Source organism: Macaca fascicularis, chromosome X (assembly GCF_037993035.2).
Source record: "Macaca fascicularis isolate 582-1 chromosome X, T2T-MFA8v1.1".
Lineage (NCBI taxonomy): Eukaryota > Metazoa > Chordata > Mammalia > Primates > Cercopithecidae > Macaca > Macaca fascicularis.
In genome coordinates, this window is record NC_088395.1 from 31,806,226 (window position 1) to 31,833,607 (window position 27,382).

At 35.5% G+C, this 27,382-nt stretch overlaps 1 protein-coding gene across 16 annotated transcripts in view; it reads right to left on the reverse strand.

Moving 5' to 3' along the window:
- DMD (dystrophin) overlaps positions 1 to 27,382 on the reverse strand; it is a 2,153,717-nt gene that overhangs the window by 649,995 nt on the left and 1,476,340 nt on the right. For all 16 annotated transcript variants that reach the window (XM_015443662.3, XM_065538825.1, XM_065538826.1 and 13 more), the window contains one exon: positions 24,847 to 25,079. In XM_015443662.3, coding sequence (XP_015299148.3) covers positions 24,847 to 25,079 — 233 coding nt within the window. The remainder of the gene's footprint in view (positions 1 to 24,846; positions 25,080 to 27,382) is intronic.

Genomic DNA, 27,382 nt, shown 5'->3' on the forward strand with positions numbered 1-27,382 from the left:
AAACAATTACAATAGTAACATCAAAGGTCACTGATCACGGATCATAACAAGTATAGTAATAATAAAAATGTTTGAAATACTGAGCGAATTACCAAAATGTGACACAGAGACAGAAAGCAAGCACATGCTGTTGGAAAAATTGTGCCAATGGACTTGCTCAATGCAGCCTTGCCACAAACCTTCAATTTACAAAAAGCGAAATATCTGCAAAGTGCAATAAAGTGAAACCCAATAAAACGAGATACACATGTGCATATTTGGGGATTATTACTTCTCAATTTTTTCAGTATTAATTTCTTGTTCTATCTTGAATAATGTCATTTTGGAATCCTTCTAACTTCCACTTATCAAGACAAACTCTCTTGTCCCTATTCAGAGGAACCTATACAGCAAACTGAATCATAAGTGTACTAAAATACCAAAGCAGAAGATAAATTACAAGACATGAATAGTGAAACATAACTATTTGAGGGCATTATTTGTAATAGTTTGCCTAGTACATACTCCTAATTTTGCATCCTAAAGATACTGTCCAAAGACTGTAGAAATTCCAGATACAAGAGGCTAGAGCTGACAAGTAATTAAGCATTGGTCAATCAAATAGCTAGAAAATATTTATTGAAATAATTCTATGCATAATACATCACAGTAGGGAAGGTACCTCATGTATAACATAAAAGAGACTCTCTAGTGAAATCAGTGAACTTGTGATGAACTTTCAACGCAGTTGGGGAGCTGACCTTCAGGCCAGCCCATGCGTGCTCGCACATGCAGTTACCCAATAATAGAAGACAATATGTAAATTACAAATGTAATAGTCTACAGACCACATATTCTATGCTAATGGGATTCTGAGAGATGGGATTTTATATGGGACCAGGTTCAGGGAAGGTGCCATAGAGGAACAGCAACATGAACTGCAGCTTACAGGATGAACTCAATTAATAATGACCTAACAGGAGAAGGAATTTCAGGACAAGCAGTGGCTTTAAAACTGAAGTGTAGAAGTCAGAATACAGCAGAGTGGTTGAGAAAGAGTGGGAAGGGCAGCTGTGTAGTTAGTTAGCAGAATTATGATGGCTGTGATCAAGTTGAGAAGGGAAGCTGGGGCCAGAATGTGAAGGCTCAGAACACTAGATGACCAAATAAGGACATCATGTTGAAGGCAATGGGAAATCATCAGAGGTTTGAGAGCAAAAGAATGCCACAATAAAAGTGGCATGTTAGAAATATTAACCTCGTATAACTGCATCCAATGTCCTTTCTGAGAAAGAAATGGAAAATTAAATTGCAGTAACCCAAGAAAAGCCTCTTGTATCTCCTCTTTGATTAAATGTCCTGTCATGAAAACATGCAAAACATTTCTAATTTAACTTCATGCATCTTTTTATTTAAGGAGAATATAATAACTCCACTGCACACAAAGAACATAAACTCAACCCCATTGCTTGTAAAAACTGTCCCAGAGGGTTATTAAACAAATTTGCTGGTTCCACTTGTAACATTATATTTTATTATATAGGGGCAAAAAGGGATTGTAGTTTTAGTTTAGAAAAAAGGTAAACATTCAGAATGCTTTGTTAAATTCTTACATTCCTACTCTAAAGGATAAACAAAGACTTTCAGAGTACGAGAAGAAATTGGGATCTCTCCAGAAATATACCTTCAAGGATTATTATCAGTGATGATAAGAATTATTAATACATGTTATGATGCCACATTTTGTGAATATAACTTTTCAATGCCCTTAATACATATTACTGCATTAGACCTGATATTTTTCTTTGGGAAATAAGTCTTCAGATAGTACTCCTATTTCTAGCAAAGGAGTACAGGGGTATTGTACTAATCTGTTCAAAAATAAAAGCCAAAGCTAACAAAACATTTGTTAAAAATGCATTCAACCTTTTCATGTTTTCAAAACATTTTGGAGATGTTATTCATTTAAGTACTGAAACAAAACTGTGCTTTTTATTTCTAACTGCAGCAATCAATAAACTGAGGCAAAGCAAGAGATGTTACTGTTTGCTGATACTACCTGTACATGGGAAGTGAAGTGAAGACATGAGTGATTATCTAGAGGCGATGACACTCATGTACACAGTCAATCAGAATAACTCAAGCCCCCTAACCCTCTTGTGCTGTCTTCACATGGTAGATGTGAAGATTTGAATTATCAAAATAATTGGCACAGCTGTTCAATTCATGTTTCCCATATAGGGATAGAATCAGGCTCAGTTTATTCAGCTATAAAGTGAAGATAATTACATTCATCTAAACCACTCTTGTGTGATTAAAGCAATGAATCTATTTATAAGAATTCAAATACCTTAGGTAGAAATTAGGCAAATATGGCTAGTTCAGGTTTCTTTACAGTAACAGCAATTAAGACATATGTTATATAGAATATATTTAATCCATGAGGTTTCAGCCTTCTGATTTTGCCAAATTCTGAGTGCTACAAAGTGAAGATACATATGGATAGTGAACAACCATGTGTTCACCTTAAACAATGCTATAGTAATGGTTTGGAAATCCTTGTGAGTTTTACAAATAAGTGCGAAACAAGAGTGCACGTGTGTATGCGTGCATGTGTCTGTGAGCACTCACACAGACAACATCCGATTGGAGAAGAGAAGTATGAATAAATCTATATCCTAAATTCGCATCAAAATGGTGTAATGGTTACCTTTGGATGTACCTATAAGGGAAAAAAGTGCTTAACGACTGGGTCTCATTCTTCAAAATAAACAACATCCTTTGTACATTTCCTCAGCAGTTGTCTTGGAGATCAACATTAATCTATTTCTTCTCAGAACTTACATGACTGGAAGAAAGATAAAAATCTGCCCTTGATTGGGTGCTATGTGTTTAAGCTCTGGTTTTAGCTGTAAATCATTTGTGAAGATCATTTCTTGGTAGGTGAGTGGAATTGCTATTATAGAGTGTTAATATACTTGCAGTGAAGTGTTGCTGGGGGTAGGAGGTGTTAGACATTGATCAGGAGCTTAAGAGATGAGCTATTTATTTTTGCTGTTATAAGAGCAAAGTTTCTATAATAAAACAATGATTCTGCTTCTCTGTCAAAAAATACCATTTTATGACATGAAAGCTCTCCTCAGTAAACAAAGAACAGACTGTTATTGGAGAATGTAAAAATTACAGTAGAACATATTTCTCTATAGGAGCACAATGGCCTTTAACTCAATTGGAACTTACAGTATGACAGCTTTTTAAGGAAGGGACATATTCTATGGGGAGGATTTCAGACATACTTTTCAATTCCCTAGGCCTTACTAATTCTTACCATATAAAAATGGGTCTACTTTAGCACACGGTGCCAGTATATCACACACTTGCACTGCGGCATGAAAGGAGCCCAGCTCCAGTGGGAGAAATGCTTTCTGTGGCATAGTTCCAAGAAAACACATGGCACAAATGAAGCTGATTCTGAGGAATATGGAAACTTTATGTACTGTTTGATAGGGAAATGTGCACAGCTTCTAAACGGTGAGCTTCTAGTTCTGCTCCGAGAACAAGTACAATCAATTCTTACGTGGTTTCTGTAATGTTGTGTTCCTAACCGAGCTGTTTACATTATAGGGAAGTGTTAAGCTTAATTTTCTGTTTTATTAGGAAGGTTTCTCATTATGAACAATAATTTCAATACCTTTTAAGTAATTTAAAAATAAGCAGTAATCCCTTCGGAAAGGCTGCAGTACCATTTCTCTAGTGATTCCTTTTTCTGTGTTTTATTTGTATAAGGTGAGCAAAATTGCTTATTCTTTGTTGCCTCAGAGACTTTAGTGGCATGAGACTAGGCAGAGACAAAAACTGATAACCATAAATAAATCAATACTATTGGCTGGTTCCAATATCCAGTGTCTCAATGTTCTCCACCCTTTGTCTCTTTCTGCTATATTAATGATCTGTCTTAATTTTAGAAGTTTTCTCTAAGATAGTGGACAGAACAGGTGTTAATGAGGTGAAGGCTTCAATTCAAACTACAAAGCTAGGTAGCCTAGAGGCAACAGCTAATTCCATGCTTTTGGTTCACAAATGAACGCTAATATACACAAGTAATAACAAAACAAACTCACAGTACATGTGCTACTGAAGAGGTGTTGGGAGCATTAAATATTTGTACAAAGGGCAACACAAAATGGGAGGTTAAAAAATTAAGCAACATTAGGAACCTGAGAGATGCAACTAATTAAGCAGTTCAGCCTTAATAAATATCCATGTTGTAATATTTTAATAGTAATATCTGTCCCTAATATCTATCCATTTATGTAATATTCCCCATTACTATCTACTCAAACATTTTACTACACTTTCTCATAAAGGTCAGCGATTCTCCACTGCCTTACAATTCAAACTTCTATAGCATAGCAATTACTACAACAATAGTAATAACTAGTTATTGTGCTTTTCCTATGTGCTAGATATTGTACACAGGATGGATTTGATTTGTAATTATGTGCTAGATATTGTACATAGGAAAAGCACAATATATATTAACTTACAGACACCATTTGAGGCAGGTTAATAATGACCATCCCTCAGTGGTTCTGTACTTACACCCTTTTATAGACAAGGAAAATGAAGCACAGAATGAAGCATAATTTGCCCAAGGTCACAAAGCTAAAAGGTGGTGAAGGTGGAATAAAATGGCCCATATCCTCCTTTTCCAGTGTTTTTCTCTTTTACATCGTAACTACAATTTGGTAAGCAGCTATAATGTAGCCAAAGCTGGGCTAGATGCTTCACAGTCATCATCTAATCCCAACAACAACTCTACCTAGCTGGGTACTATATCCATTTTTTTACACATGAGGAAATAAGCACAGAAAACATTACCAATTTCCCCAAACACAGCCAGCCAGTTAGGATCAGGATAGCATTTGAACTCAGGTCTTGCTGACTCCTAAGCCTAGCCCTGTCCACATGTCACAAGGTCTTTCCACAAGCAATTCTGCTTCCTATTCTAACACTTATTCCTTACTTTCCTGCCTCTGTGACTCTGGTTCTCATGCCATCAAATCCATCAACACTTCCTTGCAGTCCTGTTTCTAAAATAGAATTCAATGGGTTAAACAAATCATGATTTTAAAAAGCAGAAAGGAAAACTACACAATTGGCTTGCTTCTCCTCATCTTTCTCCAACTTCATTTCCAGCTGAACACTTTTCTCTTTTTGTTCTGCTTTCTTATTATTTCACACAAAGACATTCAGATTTGTCACCTTTAGTTCTAATACCGGAAATACAAATTCATATGGCTAAAATGGAGTGGACCATGACATTGTCTCTATACCCCACTTTTATTCCTTGTAATTAAGAAAAAATAAACCTTAATAAGAAAGGTTGTATTAAAATTGTGCAAAGTTAGTCATTATTAAATGTTCATGGCCATATTAGCTGCCTCCGGCTGTTGTAACAAATGATTACAGACTTAATGGCTTACAACAACCTAAATTTATTATCTTACAATTTTGAAGGTCCAAAGTCCAAAAAATGGGTCTCACAAGCTAAAAACAATGTGTTGGCAGAGCTTGTTGGATGTAGGGGAGGATTCTTTGGGCACACTGGGGTGACCCAGGCTATCTCCCCGTGTCAAGATTTTTAACTTAACCACATCTATTAATACAAAGCCTTTTGCCATGTAAGGTAAAATATTCACAGGTCCCTGGGATTAGGATATGGACATCCTTGGCGGGGGAGGAGTGGGCATTATGAAACCTTTCACAATGGTTCTTCATTTACTTACCATGAGAAACTGTTTGTCACAATGTGACATACTTCTTCAGGTGGGTTCAGTATATGTGTCATTGACAAGGGTTATAGTATCGCACAATCTAGAAAGCGCAGGAGGCAGAAAAGCAAACAAAAAACCACCAGTCGGACCCGGCTCCTGTGTCCTTGTGGCAGACATGGTTTAACCAAAAGCCTCAGGAAGTGGGGGAGGTGTATTGTTGGGTCTCTTTCACCCCGTAACCAAAAGACCATTTGAACTGAGATGGAACTGGAGTTCACAAAAGTGTTACATTAAAAAAATAATAATAAACTGTGACTCCCTGAGGAAATCACGGTGTTTCTGTTTGGTACAAGCTGCTCTTCAGGAGTGAATCCTATAAGAATTTCAGATGAAGCTCTTATCTTTTGGGGAGTGAAGCCTGTAGGAATGGCTGGGGTATTGCCTTCTGGGATGCAGAAAAACCATCTTCCTCTTAGCTCAGCTTTGCTCATTCAACTTAGTTCTTCCCCTCCACACCCACTCATAAACATTAAGCCTTCTTCCCAGCTGTCTTCCTCTCCCTTTTTCATTTTTAAACTTCATCTACTTTTTGACTTCTTTTCTCTGCAACAACTACTACTAAAATCTGAAAGCTTTTTTAATTGTTACCATGGAGAGGGCAATTTTCTCAACAAGTAAAGGAGATGGTGTAGAGGGAGAGGGAAGAACTACATATGAAAATTGGAAGTTAGCCTCTGTGTCTTTTCAACAATATCCAATTAAATCTTTTCACTTCCATACACAAAACAACAGGAACACAGTGGGTGGCAAATTTAGCCCAGGGATGTGAATGAATCAGTAGGCTTTGTGATAATATGCTGGGGATGTGAGGGAGGTGGCAAGGCAGCCCCTCAATCCTAAAACAGAAAAGTAATGAACAATGATAACTGATAGATAATTACTTTGCAGTTGTTTGATATATGCTGCTGTCTATCATTTTCAGGTAAATGACCTTCAGAAAGGCAGTAGATGGTTTTCTAAGAAATGATGAAATACAAACATGTAGACAAAGCAGGCAGAAGGAAGCAATAAGTTTAAAAAATGAAGTGCTATAAGAACTGAGAGAGAAAGATTATCAATCCTCCCTTTTTCTTTCTTGTATTCTTCTCTATACAAGTTACAAAGTGGAAGGAAACACAAATATAAAATCAACTGATGGTGAAACATCGGTGAGATTTTAATTATATCTAGATTTTTAAAATCTCAAATAGGAAAAATCTGCTGATCCATAGACATGAAAATATTTTAAAAGATCAGAAATATATTAATTCTCATGTTCTAATTCTCCTGACATGAACCATATATATGCTTTATTCTTTCTGATCATCCTGAGAAAAATCAAATTCTGAATTTTTTAAATGATGATGTTGCTCAAATTGTAATAAATCACCATATTTTCCAAAGAAAAATTCTATACAATTCCTATACATAAATTTTGTGTGGAAAGGCTTGTATCATAAGAATAATCAAAGGAAAAGAACTGCAAACTAGTAGAAGCATAAATTTAAAATGTTGCTGATGATGACATCGAGTAAAGACTTGAAGTGGAAGTAGCAAGTTAACCAACTTTTTCTGTGATCCTCTTTCTCTTCTCAACACCCACTCTAGCTTTTAAAAACACAATGAGATTGTTTTCTACAGCACAATGATGAACATTTCAGGTATACAAAAAATATAGAGAAAAGATTACAATTGAAGTCTATGGCATGGCTGTACAAATCCACACACACATATGCTCAGCAGTGTAAAAGTTACCTCATTGATTTGCTTGAATTAATCATTTAAAGTAAAATTCTATACTGAATAGATGTTTAATTTTATAAAACAGCAGTGTTATCAGAAAGACTTCTGACAAATATTGTATGATTACAAATATTATCTGCCTTGGAGTAACCATGAGATTAGGAGAGTAAAAATAGTAAATAAAGATCCTATTCCAGACATCTGTCCTATATGCGGAGAAACAGGCAGCACAAACTCAAGAGTCCACTTGTAATTTTTTTTAGAATTCAGAGAAAATTAATGATAAGTTGGTTTATTTACAATACACAATTCTCTTATTTGCAAAGTAAACTGAAAAATACAGATAGATAGCCAGGCAGGGAAAAACAGAGAGAGACAGACTGACTCATTGAGAGAGAGAGAGAGAGGGAGAGAGAGGGAGAGAGAGAGAGAGAGAGAGAGAGAGAGAGAGACTGACTCTGATTTATAGGATACTTGCTTATCTATTCCTGTTAGAATTTTCGGCTTGCCACTTCACATAGTATCAAGAAAACGAATGTATTACCCCCAAATTACAGACTATTAAGATGATTTTCATGAAAAGTAAACAATAAGCTTTTTACACAGCAGAAACTGAGGATTTCATTACACAAAGTTATGAGAAAAGCTACATATTGATATCTTTGTTATTGTGAATATCTCAGTTTCAGTATCTCAGTTATTGTGAATCTGTAAATTCCATGCCCTATTACCCCCATACAAGCCAGGGAGATGTACTCGTATAATAGCACTTCACTCGTGATCGAATTGACGCCAAATGGTTGCCTCTTTGCAATATATGCAAAGAAATTTTTAGTTGTGGGCTTTGTGTTTTGTTTTGTAGTTAGACCGCTAAAAATAATCAAATTTCTGATATAGTTAAGCCATAAAGATGAAAGAAGTGTCTCACTTAAAATATTTATTAATTACATATGTTTTTATATCTATAACATACTTATATTCTGATGTGCGGGAACTCAATTACTTAAGTCAGGAATGTATGTGGGGATAGAGTTAGAATTTAATGAGAAAGGCCAGTCTCCTGGGATGGGTTCTACCAGCATTTGAACTATTTTTACCACAGTCAACACTAGAGGCATTGTTAATGAGCAAAATGAATATTAGAAATGAGTTTTCACTTATGAGATTAGTGTTATCTAAGATACATGCTTTGGTGAAAATATTTGAGAGAAATTCCTCATCTCTAGCTTGCTAGGTATAAAAATTTATTAAGTTATGGAACCTGTATTCTTTGGATTGGTGCCTAAGATTGAATGCCTAAACTATTCTTTGTTTCCACATTGATTCCAAAGATTCTAACTGTATGATGCCTTCTCTAAGGTTAACTGCATTCTGCCTCTAGATTCTGGATTATTCTCATGTCTCCCTTGATTGAACCTTTTATATGGAGTATGATAACACCTGAGAGTGAGGGTATGGGAGTGTAGCTAACCTTTACCTATTATACTAAAGTTTTGCTGTGGTTATCTACCAAAAATAACCTAATAGTTGGTCTTGCATAATAGTGTTGATCTAGGGCAATGCATAACACCGTGTAAGCCACAAACTTTAAAACAACCTCCACTATAAGGAAGTGTAACCAACTCCTTACATTCAACAATACATTTGACTTTATTCTTGGAGTATATTATTACATTTTTCTTTTTCTTTCCTCATGGTTATATTTGTTATAAAACATGGTTTTATAACTAGATCGTTAAAGATCTTTAAAGATTGTGTTCTTTTTTGCATACTATTACTATCATATGAATAATTTCACCATCTTGCCTTGCCTTTCATCTTGAGGCACCTATTCACATAATTATTTTTTCACAGTTCAAACAATAACCAGGCCTTGTAATTTAGTTATGAAATAAAAAGGCTGGTATTTATATAATTGTCTTACAACGTATGCATGTGTAAGTATGTCTGAGTAAATGTTCTGCATGTTTGTGTGTGTGAGAGAGACAGATAGAGAGACAGAGACAGAGAGAGAGAGAGATTGAGAGTAAGCCCGATCATTATTGAGGGGTGTAAGAAATTAGTTTATGGAGATGCAAAAACCTGGGGTTCAGATACGAGACTGCAGTGAGATCATTTCCTCCCACCCTCTGGGGGCTCATCTGAGCTGCCAAAATATTCTCCTCTCTGACATTTTTATCTTGGCTCTTCGACAAGTTCTCAGTTGTCTGCTCAAGATTCATATTGTCTATTATTTCTTCCCTGGGTATCTATTTTCACAGAATAGTTGAAGACTCATAATAAAGCCTGTTTTAACATATCATCTTTCCTAAGCAAACCCATTTCAATCTCCACTCTTTTTATTTGCCAAACATGTCCTAAATACTAATTCTAAATGCAGCTCAATGCAGTTTATTACGTTTCCATGTAAATATTTATACCATATATGTTATTTGTGTATGTGTACACACACACACACACACACACACACACACGTGCATGCACACATAAGGTTTGTTGCCAATAAACCTGTGATAGAATCTGGCACTTATCAATGGCATTGCCTTGGGCAAGTCACTTAACCTCTCTGAGTTTCTCCCTTTCAAAACAAGAAAAATGCCAGTTAGTTTTTACTATTTTTGAGAGGTTTAGAAATATTGAATATGGTGTGCATAGCACAATGTCTAGTACATACTAGAAATTAATGCATGGTAAGCATCATGAATTTTATGATAGTATATATGACCTAACATTTTGGGCCAAAAGGAAGTTTTTGAAAGCAATTTGGTCAAAGCCAAACACTGTATGTTTAAATAATAATGGTTGGGCAACAATGCTATGTCTTTAAGCATTTCTTTCCATTTTTCAAAATCTGCTCTTTCTTATTCACGATTATTTAGACTATTTAATATTTTAATGGGAAGAGTTGGATAAACCTAAATGAGCAGCATTGGGATTCTTTTCATAGTGATCACTTAGAGTTTGTTTTGCTTTTCTTTTTTTTACCTTATATCAAGAAATAATATATAACCAATACATAATTATATGAAAACATCAATCTTTAAAATAGCATAAATAACACCAACAATCCCTCCCTATGAGTATATAAAATATTCACAGATATATATGTGGTATGTGTTTCTAAAAGTAATATATGTGTATTTGGGTATATAATAAATATTGCAACAAAAACTATATCACGTAGTACATACTGGTTTGAAGGTGCTCTCCTCACTATACTCCAATCTACACACCACGATTTATTTTGGCATCCCACTAAATTTTGGGCATTTAATTTTTTCCTGCTAGTCCCTATTTGAAATAATGAGCTTATCTGTAGTGAGAAGCTGTAAATATGCTGCCTAGATTCCCCTTTGGAAACGAAGGACTTATTTCCCCAGCTGCTAGGAGTGCTGCTGGTAGACAGCCTTCAGCTGTCAGCCTTTGTCTTAGTCTGGGCTGCTATAGCTAAATACCTTAGACTGGGTAATTTACAAATAACAGAATTTATTGCTTATAGTTCTGGAGGCTGGGAATTCCAAGATCAAGGCATCAGCAGATTCATTGTCTGGTGAGGGCCCACTCCTGTTTAATGGCACTTTCAGTGTGTCCTTACATGGTGGGTGGGCAAGGAAGCTTTCTGGAGCCTCTTTTATAAGGGCACTGATCCCGTTCCTGAAGGCAGAGTCCCCATGACCTAATCATCCCCCCAAACCCCCACCTTCTAATGCCATCACCTTGAGTGTTAGGTTTCAACATACACATTTTGGGGGGACAAAAACGTTCAGATCATAGCAGCCCCCTTATGGAAATTCCCGTGGCTGAACAGAATCATCTTGCTAAAGTTTGTTGCCTTCCTGGAGTAGCCCACATCCAACACGTGACTTGACATGGGATTATAAAGATACAGTCCCCTTTCTTCATTTCCTAGCACTTCTGAAGGGTTATTCCAGCTCAAGAACTCCCTGAACGGTCAGCTGAGGCCCTTACTAACACTGTGTCAAAGCTCAACTTCTCCCTCTGCCCCTACATATTGACCCCAAGAACACTCCTAAATAGACATACTGCATGCTCACCTCAATCTCAGGATATGCTTCCTAGGAACCCAACCTATGATACTATCTTTAAGTAAGTAAACCCTAGGAATTTGGGACTGATTTTAGAATGCTCTTATTCTAAAACTCTCCATAGTGTAGGTCAAAACTTTTCCATAATAGTGTGCATATTTTTTCCCCATTGCTCCTTTATCAAGTACTTGGGAATTAAGCTACAGAACATTTGGAAGAATTAAAGTGGGGTGGACTTCCTGCATATCTCTCAGGGGTCAAACATACCTGTTTGTGGCCACCGACTTTCACAAAACCATCTCATCTTTGGCCTTAGGCACATTCTGTCGTCTGAAAACCTCTCAACAGAAGGTGCCTTCCTCACTACACTCCAAGACTTTCCTTTCAATCCAACTAAAAAATTGGAATCTATTAAGAAAATAGGTATTTTTGGAATCACTTAGAAAACAATTACAGTGAAACATGTTTTTTTTTTTTTTCTCTTTCTCTCTCTTTAAATTTGTACCATCAATTGGAAAGGGGCTTTGAGACACTATACTACCATCACCCTTTTGATTCCCTCTCAGATTTGAAAGCTTTATTTATGATGCAAAAATAGTCATCATGATTAATTGGTGTTTCAAGTGTCTATCATTTTTCCCCAAGGATAATTGCTATGATTAGCAAGAGGAACCTCCATATAAATCTATTTAATCATCTAAAATTCATATTTGTTTTAAGGATGACTTTATTTGTTACTTTGATTGATAATGTAAAATATTACTATGATTTCAGTGCAAAATAAAAGTGTGAAGAAAAGTAATACAGATGGCACAACCATCAAAGGGAATTTCTTAAAGAATATAGAACAAACTCAACTACAGAGATTTATTATTTACTAAGATCTTAAAACATGCTTTTTAAATTCTGATAATGAAAATATGACATAGAGTTTGCTATCCTAATTTTACAGTTGAACAAACTGTAATAGAATAGATCCCCAAATATGTGTAGTTTGTCAATAACATACAGGGCAAGGTTTTAGATGCCTGACTTTAAACAAAGCTCATGATATTTCTACAAATACAACAAAACCAGAAAAAAATATTCACATAGTCTTAAAGCTCCTCTGTATTTCAGGAGGGGGTGAAGTAACTGAATTATATTAACAGTGTTCTTTACTATGATACCCAATTCCTGTCATGAATAAAAGGTGATGTTCAGAGATATCATCAAATAATTGACAAAAAAAAAAAACAGGATAAGAAAAAAGGAATGAAATAAGGTAGTGACCAAACATTCCCTTTTTATCAGTGATCAAAATCCTTGCTTTTTTACATGTTTATAAAATCCATTCTATTTCTCTGGATGTGTAATGAAAGAAAATGAATATGTATGCTCATTTCTATTCCTTTTGAAATAACTAAAGAGATGGCATTCTGAGTCCACATTCTCTTTCCAGATTTTAAATTTTATAATCACTTACGTAACACTATCAACGAATAGGACAATAGAATAAAAACAAAAAGTGAATCCTTTTTAGAAGACTGTTAATTTGAGTACAAACTGCTATATAGTATGTACTACTCTTTAAAGTTGTCATGCAGATTTTAATAATTAATCAATATTCTAAATATAAATTACTATATGTAATGTAGTAATCTATTTTTATAAATAAAATGATTTTGTAGAATGCTGTGCTAAATTCTTTCCCTCAGATAGTGACTCTAGAGAAAGAATGGCTGCTTGGACCCTGGTAGGTACATCATGGTGAGAGGCACAAATGTTATCCTGGTAACAACTTCACAAATTATAGACATAGTGCTAAGAGAAAAGATTTCTAAAAGATTAATTTGGTAAAAGCATATGTAGAGAAATCAAGTGACTCAGAGGGACATACACATCCAACTAAGATAACATTCTCTCAACTGTGCTCCTCAAGATGCTCTACACAAATGGTTTCCATGGAGAAACGACTGAGAAATACTGAGCTAACAATATCAACATTTCTACAGGACTTTTCAGTGACCTTACTATGGAGAAGTACATCATAGATTGCGAGGATAGGCAAAGTCTATGCATGTTTTGCAGCTTATTTGACCTTTTCATGAGGATCATGTATGAACACCTGATGAACCTGGTTTTCTGTAGGACAATTTTGGAAATGTTGAGATCTTTTATCAACTGGAAATGATAGTATATTTCCTAGGCAAAATATTTTTAACCACTTTATTGATTTTTTAACCACTTGATTGACATAAAAAGCTATACATATTTAAAGAACACAGCTTGATGAGTTTGGAGATAATTACAGTTATGTGCCACATAAGGACATTTTGATCAATGAACCACTGTCATGTACATAGTCTGTATACATGCAGGACAGTGGTCCTATAAGATAATATTTTTCTATAACTTTTCTATGTTTAGATATGATTAGATACACAAATGCCTGCCATTGTGTTCCAACTGCCTAAAGCATTCAGTACAGTCACATGCTGTACTGGTTTATAGCCTAGGAGCAATAGGCTATACCATATAGCCTAGGTGTGTAGTAGGTTGTACCATCTAGGTTTGTGTAAGTACACTCTATGATGTTTGCACAACAAGATCAATCAGCTAACAATGCATTTCTCAGAATGTATATCTGTTGTTAAGCAATGCATGACTATATACCCCAGTGAAATCATGTCCAGAATATATGTCATAAACCTATGCATCATCTCCAGAATTTTTCTCCTACCTTCCTTATTTACTGTTATTATTTTTGCATGTACCATAATAACAGTTAAAAAAAGATCTACTCTCTTAGCAAAATTTTAAATATATAACATTGTTAACTACAAGCCCTATGCTGTACAGTAGATTTGTAGGACTTATTCATCTTATATGACTGAAACCTAGTTAGTATCTTTTTTTTTTTTTTCCTTTGAGACTAAGTCTTGCTCTGTCGCCCAGGCTGGAGTGCAGTGGCACGATCTTGGCTCTCACTGCAAGCCCCGCCTCCTGGGTTCACACCATTCTCCTGCCTCAGCCTCCTGAGTAGCTGGGACCACAGGGGCCCACCACCATGCCCGGCTAATTTTTTGTATTTTTAGTACAGATGGGGTTTCACCACATTAGCCAGGATGGTCTCGATCTCCTGACCTCCTGATCCGCTCACCTTGGCCTCCCAAAGTGCTGGGATTACAGGCGTGAGCCACCACGCCTAGCCCCTAGTTAGTATCTTAATACTCATTATTTTCCACTTTTATGGCACAAAATAGCTGAGATTATGAGAGATAAGAGTGGCTATTTTTATTGGAACAACGATAGAAGGAGGGAAATATCTACAAGTCTGGGCCATGGGGTGGTGCTGCTATGAACGGCCAAGTAAATACTGGGGTTTGTGATGAAAGATAGGAAAGCCTATCTCAAGAAGGAAAAAAATAAAAGTGTTACAAGAAAGGCAACATTGGCAAGGAAGAAAAACTTGATCTTTAAAACATGTTATTCTAAACAGACTATATTACTTGTTTTCTTGTTTGATTATCATTGCTAGAACTGGTAATGTTTTTATTGCTCAGTCTATACTTTCTCTTGAACTCAGTGAGTGTGTTTGGGTCTTAATAATTCAGAATATAAAAACTGATGACCTAACATGTTTACAGTTTGTCAGACTATTTAAGCTATTATGAAAGTGATTGCTTTCTCTTTCTCCAACATAAAAATAATCAGAAGCAGAAAGAGAGACATGAATAATAGAGTTTTTTCTGCATTTTATTTCCTTGATTTCTGAAACAAATTTAAACAGAACTAAGAAGATAGGAAAACAATCACATCATATTTAGCTAAGTTAAAACTACATATGTCCAAAGGAGAAAAATATACATTATTAAGAGTATCTTGGCTAGCATAGCCAGCTGCCTATCCAATATCCTTTCTTTCCTTCTTAGCTAAAAAAATCCAAATTCTGTTCAGACTAGCAAGGTTTTATAGCTAAGTCACTAATTTTCACATTTTGAATTATGAAGAAAGAAACATACCTACTCAGTTAAAACACTCAATCGTCCCAAGATCCTTAGAAGTTAGGAATGGTCATGTGACACATTTCTGGTTAATGCACTGTCAAGTAGAAACTCTTCTGTGTGTGGCTGCCAGAAAAGCATTTGTTTTCCTTACAAACAGGAACTGACACTGCTGGAATATGCTTTTACTTTCCTCATTTTCCCTTCTTCCATTTTAAAGTACAGACATAGTGCCTGGAGGCAGAGTAGCCATGTTGAGACCACAGGAAAGAAAGTCTTGCCTAGCGTGGTGGCTCACGCCTGTAATCCCAGCACTTTGGGGGGCTGAGGGAGGCAGATCATGAGGTCAGGAGATTGAGACCATCCTGGCCAACATGGTGAAAACCCATCTCTACTAAAAATACAAAAATTAGCTGGGCGTGGTGGTGTGTGCCTGTAATCCCAGCTACTCGGGAGGCTGAGGCAGGATAATCCCTTGAACCAGGGTGTCAGAGGTTGCAGTGAGCCGAGATCGCGCCACTGCACTCCAGCCTGGTAACAGAGACTCCATCTCAAACAAAAACAAAAACAAAAGCAAAACAAAACAAAAAGAAAGCCTCATGTTGGAGATGACTGGGGTTGGAGGAAAGAATGGGGACATAGGGTTTTGCGGCTGCTGCATCAACCCTGGAACACATAATTCTGGAAGTCTTGCTCTATGAGAAAAAGAAACTATCTGGATAAGCCACTGTAGTGAGAATGCTGTCATACATAGCTAAACACAATCTTAACACAATAAACTGGAAAAAAATCCTTTAATTTCTAAAATTCTTAGAGTGTCTAAAATTATGATTGTGTTTGCATCGATGCGGCAAATTTAATTCTCAGGAGACTTTCATTCATCATTGACCAAAAGTAGACATGAATCATACTGCATTTAACAGTTAAGACAAACATACATATGAATATAGCTCTATAAAATATTGTTATATTCCAAATACTAAGTAAAACTAGTAATCTGTAAAGATAAAGTAAATCAACAATATTTATAAAGCACTTAGTATATACTTAGTGGCTATGTCAAATAGAATATTACACCTTCCTTTACAGGAAATTTAAATTTATTTCAAGGACTAGAAAATAACAATCCAAAAAGTCAAATGACAGCATACATTTTAATAGAAAAGTTCAAGACAACAGAAGCAGCTTTACAAGAAAATACATAAAGGACAAAATGATTTTGGACTGAATCATTGATTAAAAAGACCAACACATATTGGCAGCTGGGCACAGTGGCTCATGCCTGTAATCCCAGCACTTTGGGAGGCCAAGCAGGTGGATCACAAGGTCAGTTGTTCGAGACCAGTCTGGCCACCATAGTGAAACCCCATCTCTACTGAAAATACAAAAAATTAGCCAGGAGTGGTGATGAGTGCTTGTAAACAGAATTCTCTATTTATTTATTTATTTATTTGAGATAGAGTTTCACTCTTGTTGCCCAGGTTGGAGTGCAATGGTGTGATCTAGGCTCACTGCAACATCTGCCTCCCGGGTTCAAGCAATTCTCCTGCCTCAGCCTCCAGAGTAGCTGGGGTTACAGGCGTGTGCCACCAGGCTCGGCTAATTTTGTATTTTTAGTAGAGACAGGGTTTCTCCATGTTGGTCAGGCTGGTCTCAAACTCCCAATCTCAGGTGATCCTCCCGCCTCGGCCTCCCAAAGTGCTGAGATTACAGGCGTGAGCTACCATGCCCAGCCCAGAATTCTCTATTTAAACACAATGACAAACATAAACTTCCTTATCAGAATCCCATTGGTATTTTATGGAAAACACAGTACAGTGACTTTCATCAGAATTCATGTAAATATCCTGGATCAGTTTTGCTTGATAAGATTTTGACAGAAAAGTTTACAGTGAATTGAATTAAAATATAATAAGATATAAATTTCCATTCGTAGGCTTTGAAATATGTAGTTTAGTATAGTTTATAAGTTTATATAGTTTCTTTAAGAAAAAAGCATATGGTATCATTTTCCATAAAAAGGTAATTAGGAGACTTAGAAAATATGATTTTGTATGTGTGTGTGTGTGTGTGTTTGCAACTCTATGACGTTTTTATTTAAGGGGGGGTTATTTCTGTTGTGACTAGAGAATATAAAATAAGTCACATTACTGACATTGACATATCTTTACATCCTTCAGTGAAGATAATAGTGGATTTGATCTCATTAGGTAAAGAAAGAAAATTATATAAATATGGATTAGTCATTCACATGGTCACAAGCTGTCTACCAGAGACATGTACATTGGTTGGAAGATAAAGCACAAAATTTGTAAATATCTTCAGCCAAACAGATTACAACATTAATTTCTTAATTGGTATTTCTTAAATGAGTTTGTGCAGAAATAAAACGATGAGATGAGAAGGGTTGGATTGCTGTTCGATGAAAAACAGAATAATCAATCTCCTCATCCTAATAATCAATCAACCCTCACCAATGGCTGTCACCCAACCTCGTGAAATCCACTGGATGCCCATGGAAATAAACCATGTTTACTTTGTTTTGTTATAATTTGGATGGAGAAATGAGATGTGTAAGAAGTTTAGGGGGGTGGCTGAGAAAATAGAAAAGAAGTAAGAAACATTATCTATTCCCAAGAGGTCTGGGGGTCTGGGTTTGTGTTAGGACAATTACATTTACTAAGTGACTTTAGATCAATTAACTAAATTGTCTATAAGTCCTCTCATTTGTTGAATAAGAGAAACTATCTGTAATACCCACTTTCTGCTGGGTTCGTGACAATAGAATAAAACCAAAAACATTCTGTTTTGTATTACTTTTAGTTTAAATAGCCAATGCCACTTTACCTACACATTGTCCCATCAATTCTTCCAGGGCTACACTATACAAGTTGTTTAGTAGTCAGATTTTGACCGAATTTATTCAACAAGTTATAATCAGAATTATTCTGTAGCTAATTCAAATGCTTTTTGTGTATAGGCAGAGTTTTAAAAAATCATAATTTTTATTAAGTACTTTGACCTTAACAATAACAAAAATTAAATTCATTCAAATAATTATATCCCATTTAAATATACACTGTACCCACTAAAACTGCTCATTCAATCTTTAGATAATGAAATCTCCCAGGTAACAGTGCAATGTGTGGTTACAAATGAATCTTGAACAATGCTATTATCATCTTGTCCAGATTGGCCAATTTGTCTCAACCCCAGTCTGGAGAGGTCTTATTGGAGGATAAAATACCTTTGCCAATTCAATTCTTTATTCAATACAAGTGCAGTGGTTGAGATTTTGTGGTGAATTACCCTGAACACCTGGCCAAACGGAATTGAAAAAAGACTACAATTGACTCAGTACAGGTCATCAGACACCAGTATTATGAAAAATAATATCATATGGCCATCTAAATTCTATTTGTTGATAGCAACACTAGTCTCCACTGCCTCAAACCTCTCTTCATATTTCCCCCTCCACCTCTCTCCCTCCTGTCTCCCTCCATCCCTCTTTCATTTCTTTTGTTTTTTCTCCCTCATACCCCTTTTTCCTGCTTGCCTTCCTCTCTTCCTTCCTTTTTCTCCCTTTCCTCCTCCTTCCTTCCCTTCCTTTCCTCCCTTCTTTGTTTTATCTTTCCTTTCCTTAAGGGTCTGATTTAATAATCACTCTCAGAGCAAAACCCAGGACATATTTTTCCCTTCATTTGATAGATTATGTCAACAAAGAAAACTGCTAATTATTGTCAAATATTGTTGTTTCAGAGCAATTTTACTTAAACGTGATGAAACAGAAAAAAGCATTTTTTAATCAGATTTCTCTGACACTAAGCTATAAAGTACAAATCATCCACTGCTATTGATTCACAATTCTAGAAATTAAACTTTGAACTTCATGTGTGTTTTACTTCTAAAGGCTTAATTTGCATATTTCACATCTCTATTCTTCTAAAAGGTAATGGTATGTTTTCTACTGTCTACAATGAAGCAGATTTGCTTAATTTTTTTAAATGGCTGTATTCTTAAAACTTAAAAAAATTAAAGTTGTAATTATAGCTTCCATTTTTTTACTGAATATAATTCACTTAGTAAAAATTATTTTTATTTCAACGTGGGAGCAGCTCACCATTTTCTAAAATAATACTTTAATCAAGCAATACATACTAAAGGAGACCATAAGCTTTTCACCAAATATGTTTTCTGAGTTCAAAGTCTAAAGCTAGTAAAACGCTAGCTTACTTGAATGTCATGTCCTTATACCCTTTCTGTGGCAAATATTTCAATTTCTGTGTGTCTAAGGTTTGGTCTGAATCTCATAACTAACTTCGCCTTGAATCATAAAATGTCTTATTGCATTATCTTATCTAACTTCTGATGCTTTGGAATTATAAACTATAATCCTCACATTCCAATCTGTTCAATATGAAGTTTCCTTATCACATTGCATTCACATTATCCTTCAAGCTATCTACATTTACTGAGAACTAATTTTTGTACGTGTCATAATCAGACAAATTTATATTTGAGGTATTGGTATATGGATGGTCTTTATTTCAGGTCCACATGCTGCAAAGTTGAGTAGATGACCCTGTTGCTTTAGATCAGCTGTATCCAATCTTTTGGCTTCCCTGGGCCACATTGGAAGAATTGTCCTGGGCCACACATAAAATACACTAACACTAATGACAACTGATGAGTGAAAAAAAAATCACAAAAAGTAATTCATGTTTTAAGAAAGTTTACAAATTTGTTTTGGGTCACATTCAAAGCCATCCTGGGCCGCATGTGACTCACAGGCCATGAGTTGAACAAGCTTGCTTTAGAACATAATAATTACCTCCTACAAATCTCCTTTATTTGCTCTGTCCTCCAACTTATTCCACATGTTCTTGACTGAGTTCAGTGGACAATTATTGTTTAGTGGTTGGTCAGAACCTTTTCCTTTTCTATTGTCAACAGACCCCAGTTGCTATTCGGGAGAATTGCCTTTCCCTAATTTTGAGACTTTGGGAGGAGAGGGATTTAAATAAAATTTTCTGCTCTCTTCTAGCTCATGTATTAACATGTGACCCAAGCAAGGTGAACTGGATTCTCTTTTGAGACTTTAAAATTTGAAGAGAGTTACACACAGGATGGAGAAAAGAGAGTATCACAAACAGACTGGAATACTTCTTGCTAGCCGCATGCCCAGAAAGGCATGCTCAGATTCTTTCTCCTTTTGTAAGTTTTGTTCCATTGCCTTTGTGCTAATTACAGCACATTTACTTTCTGCCTGATTTAATCAGAGAATGATTTCTGTTGCTTGCATCCAGAGAGCTCTAACTGATAGGCAACTAAACTATATTTGATTTTATTTTCCTGTTTACAATCCTTTCAGGGTTGCCACTGCCTGTAGGCCATCATCAAAATTCCTCAGTCTGGCAACAAAGGATTCCCATTATTTAGCCCCAGTCCTCTCTATTCAACCTCATCAATTTCTTCTCATCATATACCCTTAACTTCGGCCATATGGAATCACAATTCCTATGACATACTCTGTTTTTTTCCACCTCAGTGAAAAGCACAGTCTGCTCCCTCTGCCTGGATTGTCCTTCTCGTTTTATCTAGCTAGGTAATTCCAACTCATTCTTTAATGCTTGCCTTAAGTTTTATCTTCTTCAGGAATATCTCACTAGCATCTGTTCTCTCTCCTGGCTTAGTTTTCCCCGAAGAAAGCCCCAACAGCATCACTCACACAATATCAGAGAAGTTGAAAACTATGAGGTTTAAGGGAGAGGATTATGGAACCAAACTGCTTGAGTTCATATCTCATCATTGTCTCTTTCTTCCTTGATCTCGGTCAGGTTATTATCCTTACTGTGCCTCTGTATTTACCTCACAGTGATGTTGTAAGCATTAAAGAATTCACATGAAGTACTTAGATCAATGACTAGCATATCATTAGTGCTAAGTATGTGTTAGCTATTATCCCAAAATTTATCTCTATCATAGTGTTATTATTTTCTTCCTTCAACCTCTTTTACCTGCACATTCTATGTTGTACAACTTTATATTTCCTAGGTACTTAGTGGCAGCTCAATAGAAGTTGGTTAAAATAATAAAAATGGATAGGTGTTAGTAAAGTTTTTTTTTCAGTTTATAAAGTCCTTTTGGAATTTTGCCTAATTTTTCACACATCAAACATTAACGTTGAGATTGCTTTATTTAAAACTTTACATAAAATTGATATTGATTTCCTGAAATTATAATAAAATCCTCCCCACACTTACTTCTCCTTCTTATTTCCCCTCTCACAGATATTTGTTTAATGATTATTTAGGGCCATTTTACTGACAATTTGGTGATTGAGGCAATAAAAGCCAAGAACTGACAATGTCTTTATTAATTATTTTTTAATATAAGTGGAAGAGACAGGCAAAGCATCCCACTATTCAGCAAGCAAGAGAAGGGAGATTAGATTTTTTATAAATATATATACATTATATATCATTATATATAATATGCTATATATAATATTTTAAAAATATTTTAATACTATATATAATTTATAAATCCTATATTTTTGTGTCTCAGAAATGGCTTTTGATTTTTTCCCCTACATTATTATTATTATTTTTTTTCTGAGACGGAGTCTCACTCTGTCGCACAGGCTGGAGTACAATGGCGCAATCTCAGCTCAATGGAACCTCTGGTCAAGGATTCAAGTGATTCTCCTGCCTCAGCCTCCCTAGTAGCTGGGATTATAGGCACGTGCCACCACACCAGCTAATTTTTTTATTTGCATTAGAGATGTGGTTTTGCCATGTTGACCAGGCTGGTCTCAAACTCCTGACCTCAAGTGATCCATCTGCCTCAGCCTCCCAAAGCGCTGGGACTGCAGGCGTGAAAAATTGCACCTGGCCCTCTACGTTAGTTTTTGACCTATATTTAAAGACAATCTCTGCGAGGTGGCATGAAATTAGTAGTCCTTTCTGAAAAGGACAAATTTATTTAGAGAACTCTGGAGACTACTGAGCACATCAATGGCTTCCCTAAATGCAGGACCCGCAAACCTGTCACAAGGAAGTGTGGACTTTCTCTCCCAATCTATTATTAGGTAACTTCTGCAGGAAGCTATAATGTCAATGGTAGAATAGGGTACAGAAGTGGAAACAAGCTCTCATTTCCATATAGTATTATGATGTGATATACAGTTTGCAAATACAAATGCCATCATTGGTTAGATTTCTAGAGTTCGTGGTGGAACCAAATATAATTACTAACATTTGTTCAATACTAGCAGTAAGCAGTAAGCAAGGCAAAGTGGGAAGCATTTTTCATGTACCAACAAACTTAATTCTGATAACAAACTGCAAGGCAGATAGTACAACTATCCACATTTTATAGATAGATAAACTTGGGCTCAGGGAGGCTGAATAACTTACTCAAGGTCACACAGCTTGGGAGCCCAACTTTGAACCCAAACAATCTAACTTCAAAACCTGGGCTTTAAATGTTATAAAATATTGTTTCCTTTGGTAAATAAAAGTCCTGGGAGTATTATATAACTCAATATGATATTGTGAAAGAACATACCTCTTGTTTCTGTATGTATTGGTACATAGCAACTATAAAATGCTCAGCATAGTGTCTGACATAGACTACATCTACATTTACATACAAATTACTAAATAGTAATTGCAGTTACAGTTATTACTGCAGCAATAGTATGTATTACTTGTAGTATATGTGTTACTTGATACATGTACTGCCTGCAGTATATGTATCAAGTAATAACACTGGCTTAGGAATCAAATGGACTTGGATTTGAATCTTTGTTCTGCTACTTACTGGGAATTTGATATCTATGAGCCTCAGTTACGTTTTCTGAAAAATGTGGCTATAATTACTTTTTATAAAGCAAAAGTAAAACAAATTTTCATGTACATATATGTGGTATTTACATATATTTATATACATCCATATCCATAACTATATTGTGAATGTGAATGTGTATTCTGTGTGCTCTGTACTCAGAATAGGAAACCAAGATCCAGAGATGGCTTGACCACGGTCATCATTTGCAAATGGCACTGAATTCAGGTCTTCTGTATTCAAGCCCAAGGCCTTTAAATGCAGGTTGTTTACTATCAAATTACTTTATTCCTACTGAATTGCTGAAATTTATTTTACGAAGAAATTCCCCTCTGTCTGCCTCACTTCTTGTTTTTTCAAAAGGTAGTACTTTAATAGCTAAATACCTTCAGCACAACTTCCTATTTCTTTAGAAAGACTTGAAAGCTGTTACAAGTGAAAAAACTTTAATGTATAACAATTCCAAAATTATTTTTCTTAACCATTCACATATATAAAAGATGTATAGTATATTTGATCTAGTTACGTAAACCATATTTACATAAATATATTCTAATGCTTCTAGTTGATGTCATAATTTTATCAAATGGATTACACTGAGGCTGAAAAATGAACTATTTGTATTAAAAACACGTTCATTTGAACATGGCATTGCGTAAATGCCAACATTAAGATCTAGGGTATTTTAAAATATCTTATGTTTTGTTACTTTTCTCTTTTTAATTTATATCTCTCTTTCAATAATCCTTATCACTGGAGGAGGAAAATTGGCACAGACAACTTAGAAGAGAGGATAATAATCAATTTCCAGACTATTATATTTGACTCTGCAATATGTTGGGCTGCATAGTGCCAAAACAAACAGTTTAAATGTAAATAGCTCCGTTGAGTGATTTATTTGGTATAAAACAGATTTTTTTTTAAATTTATTTATTATTATTATACTTTAAGTTGTAGGGTACATGTGCATAATGTGCAGGTTTGTTACATATGTATACTTGTGCCATGTTGCTGTGCTGCACCCATCAACTCGTCATTTACATCAGGTATAACTCCCAATGCAATCCCTCCCCTCTCCCCCCTCCCCATGATAGGCCCCGGTGTGTGATGTTCCCCTTCCTGAGTCCAAGTGGTATAAAACAGATTTTTAAAATACCAGGTTGTTTAGTAAATTTAACTCAGCCAACTATTCTTGTAAGGTTTCTGCTTTTTTTGTATATTTCCTTTTTAATGTATGGCTACTTTTGTTAATTGCATTAATTTATATCCTTGATTATACTTAAGCTGAACAGTGAGAGTAATGTGTGTTTGCTGAGAGAGAAACAGTTGCCTAAGAACTGGTGGGAAATGGTCTAGGAGAGTAAAGTGGTGGAAAATCTTCATTTTAAAGAAAAACTTCTGCCAACTTTTATCATTTTTTTCTCATACCTTCTGCTTGATGATCATCTCGTTGATATCCTCAAGGTCACCCACCATCACCCTCTGTGATTTTATAACTCGACCAAGCAGAGAAAGCCATTCGGTAAGTTCTGTCCAAGCCCGGTTGAAATCTGCCAGAGCAGGTACCTCCAACATCAAGGAAGATGGCATTTCTAGTTTGGAGATGGCAGTTTCCTTAGTAACCACAGGTTGTGTCACCAGAGTAACAGTCTGACTAGGAGCTAAAATATTTTGGGTTTTTTGCAAAAAGGAAAAAAGAAGAAAAAGAAAAATTAGAAACACAAGCTAAAGAGCCAATTCCAATAACAATAAGTCAAATTTAATTGAAGAGTAACAATTTGAGCCAAACTCTTATTCATGACATTCTATATCTTTTTCTAACAATGTGGATACTTTGTTCAGCAATACATGGTAGAAAATTAAAAGATTCAATCTTTTCATTAATATACATTTAACACTTTTTTTAAAAAATGATTTTGCTCATTCTCGTGCCTGGACAAGTAATTTAAGTTAAATAAGTCTTCTCAATAACAATAATATACATTGCAGAAGTGGTGAAGAAAACAAAAGTTTTCAGACCTTGCCAGGGGAATAAATTTTACTTATTTTTTTTTCATTCAAGGGGAAAAAAAGGCAAAACAAGATGGGATAAGATCTTCTTTCTGACTTAAAATTCCCTTGAACAGGAAGTAAATTAATTCAGAGCTGGACCCTAGGGAAATCAAAGTCAATGAAATGTTCTTGTCTTAGCTCTGTATTTTATACTGGGAGCAGTTTATCATATTTTTTTTCTTTTTATTTCAAATTGTTAGTAAACTGGCTAGCAGCGAAGAAAAACCGAGATACAATATTTTCTTAAAAATGAGAGGTAGTTCTTCTATTTAGACATGAAACACTGTTTCAAAGTCGTTAAATACATTGTAATATGAATAGTGTTGGACACTGTAGAGCAAGTCAGCCTATGATAATGGTTAAGATGTATAGTACTAGAATCAAAATGCTTGGTAGACAATCCTACTCTCTGCCTTAGGAACTCTGGGACCTTGGTTAAGCCACATAACCTCTCTAAGTTTCAGCTGTAACATTTGTTCAACACTAGCAGTAAGCAAGGCAAAGTGGGAAGCATTTTTCATATATTTACCTTAAAAGAGGAATAATAATAGGGTAAATGTCATAAGGGCAGTTGTGTAGATTCAATGAGTAGTACAAGCAACACATGTATGACAATGCCAGAAACAACAGCATAATCATCATCACAATAATATTATTACAGCACCTGACACTATAGTAGGTAATCAATAATGTTAGGTATTAATGTTTTTATAAACATTTGGCTAGTAAGAAACACAGTGATGAACAACTGTGGTGAAAAACTGGAGATAAGTCCCCAAAATGTGAAATACTTCGGGAGTAGTCAGTCAAAGGTCTCTGTGTGGCCCTATATTGATTGAAAAGGGCTGAACTTGCTGGTGTGAATTCATACTAAATACCAACACACAGCTGGGTTATCAGAGGTGAGTGGTGAGGGGAAGGAATACCTAATCAAGTTTATAGACAATGAACTCAGGAGCATAATATAACCAGAAGATTGGTGGCAAAATTATCGGACTATGTAGTTCGGAATAAAAGGTTTCAAGGAAAGCTGCAAAAGACATCTCAACAGGAGACTCAGAGTCATGGACAACTAGTGAACTATTCTAAGAACACTAAAAAAAAAAATGAGACATTGAATTTTCATTCTGAGGTAGCCATTCATTAATTTTTATGGCCATGTAACTGTGTTTTTAAGGTTGTCTCCTCATTAGAGAAGAAGGTGAGTAGAATGGAAGAATGTTTCTTGTCTTTCAAGCTTCTCAGGGACACTAACAGTTTTCTGTGAATGAAGGCACTAATATTGATCAATGCAGACAGAAAAAAATAGTGTTTTAAGTATCAGATAGAATAAAGAAATTTATGTCAAGAAATAATGATTCAAAGGCAGTAACACTGAGGCGATAAAGGAAAAATTTTGTTTCTCAAAGCTATCTGACTACTCTGAGGCTCTTTCTAGAAAGAATTAAATGTAATGTAAAGAAAGAATAGCGTTTTGTGTCACAGTCCAGGAGAAGAAATCATGGAAGCAAACAAGATCTAGAAATCTTAAAAGGGATTCCAGGAAAAGAGCTAAATATCCAGAGAGGATGAAAAGAGAGCTAAATTAAAATATCACTGTAGGAACTAACTGCAGAACACCAGGCTGACTGGCAAATATGGATGGAGTGTTCCTAAAATAGATACACAATGTATACGGAGGCAATATACAGCAGTTTAGGAGGATTTCAAGCTTATGGGAAGTGTCAGAAAATGCTTTTTTAAAAAGTGACTTATTGAAAATTTGACCCTCAAATGAGAGCAGAAACAAGAGATTTTTTTTTTTTTCTCCAGACTTACTTCTGACCATGAAAGAAGTACCTAATGAGGTGGAAATGATCATGTCACACTAAATTTCAATAGAGTGGAGGATGAGGAAGTAGAAAATTATCAG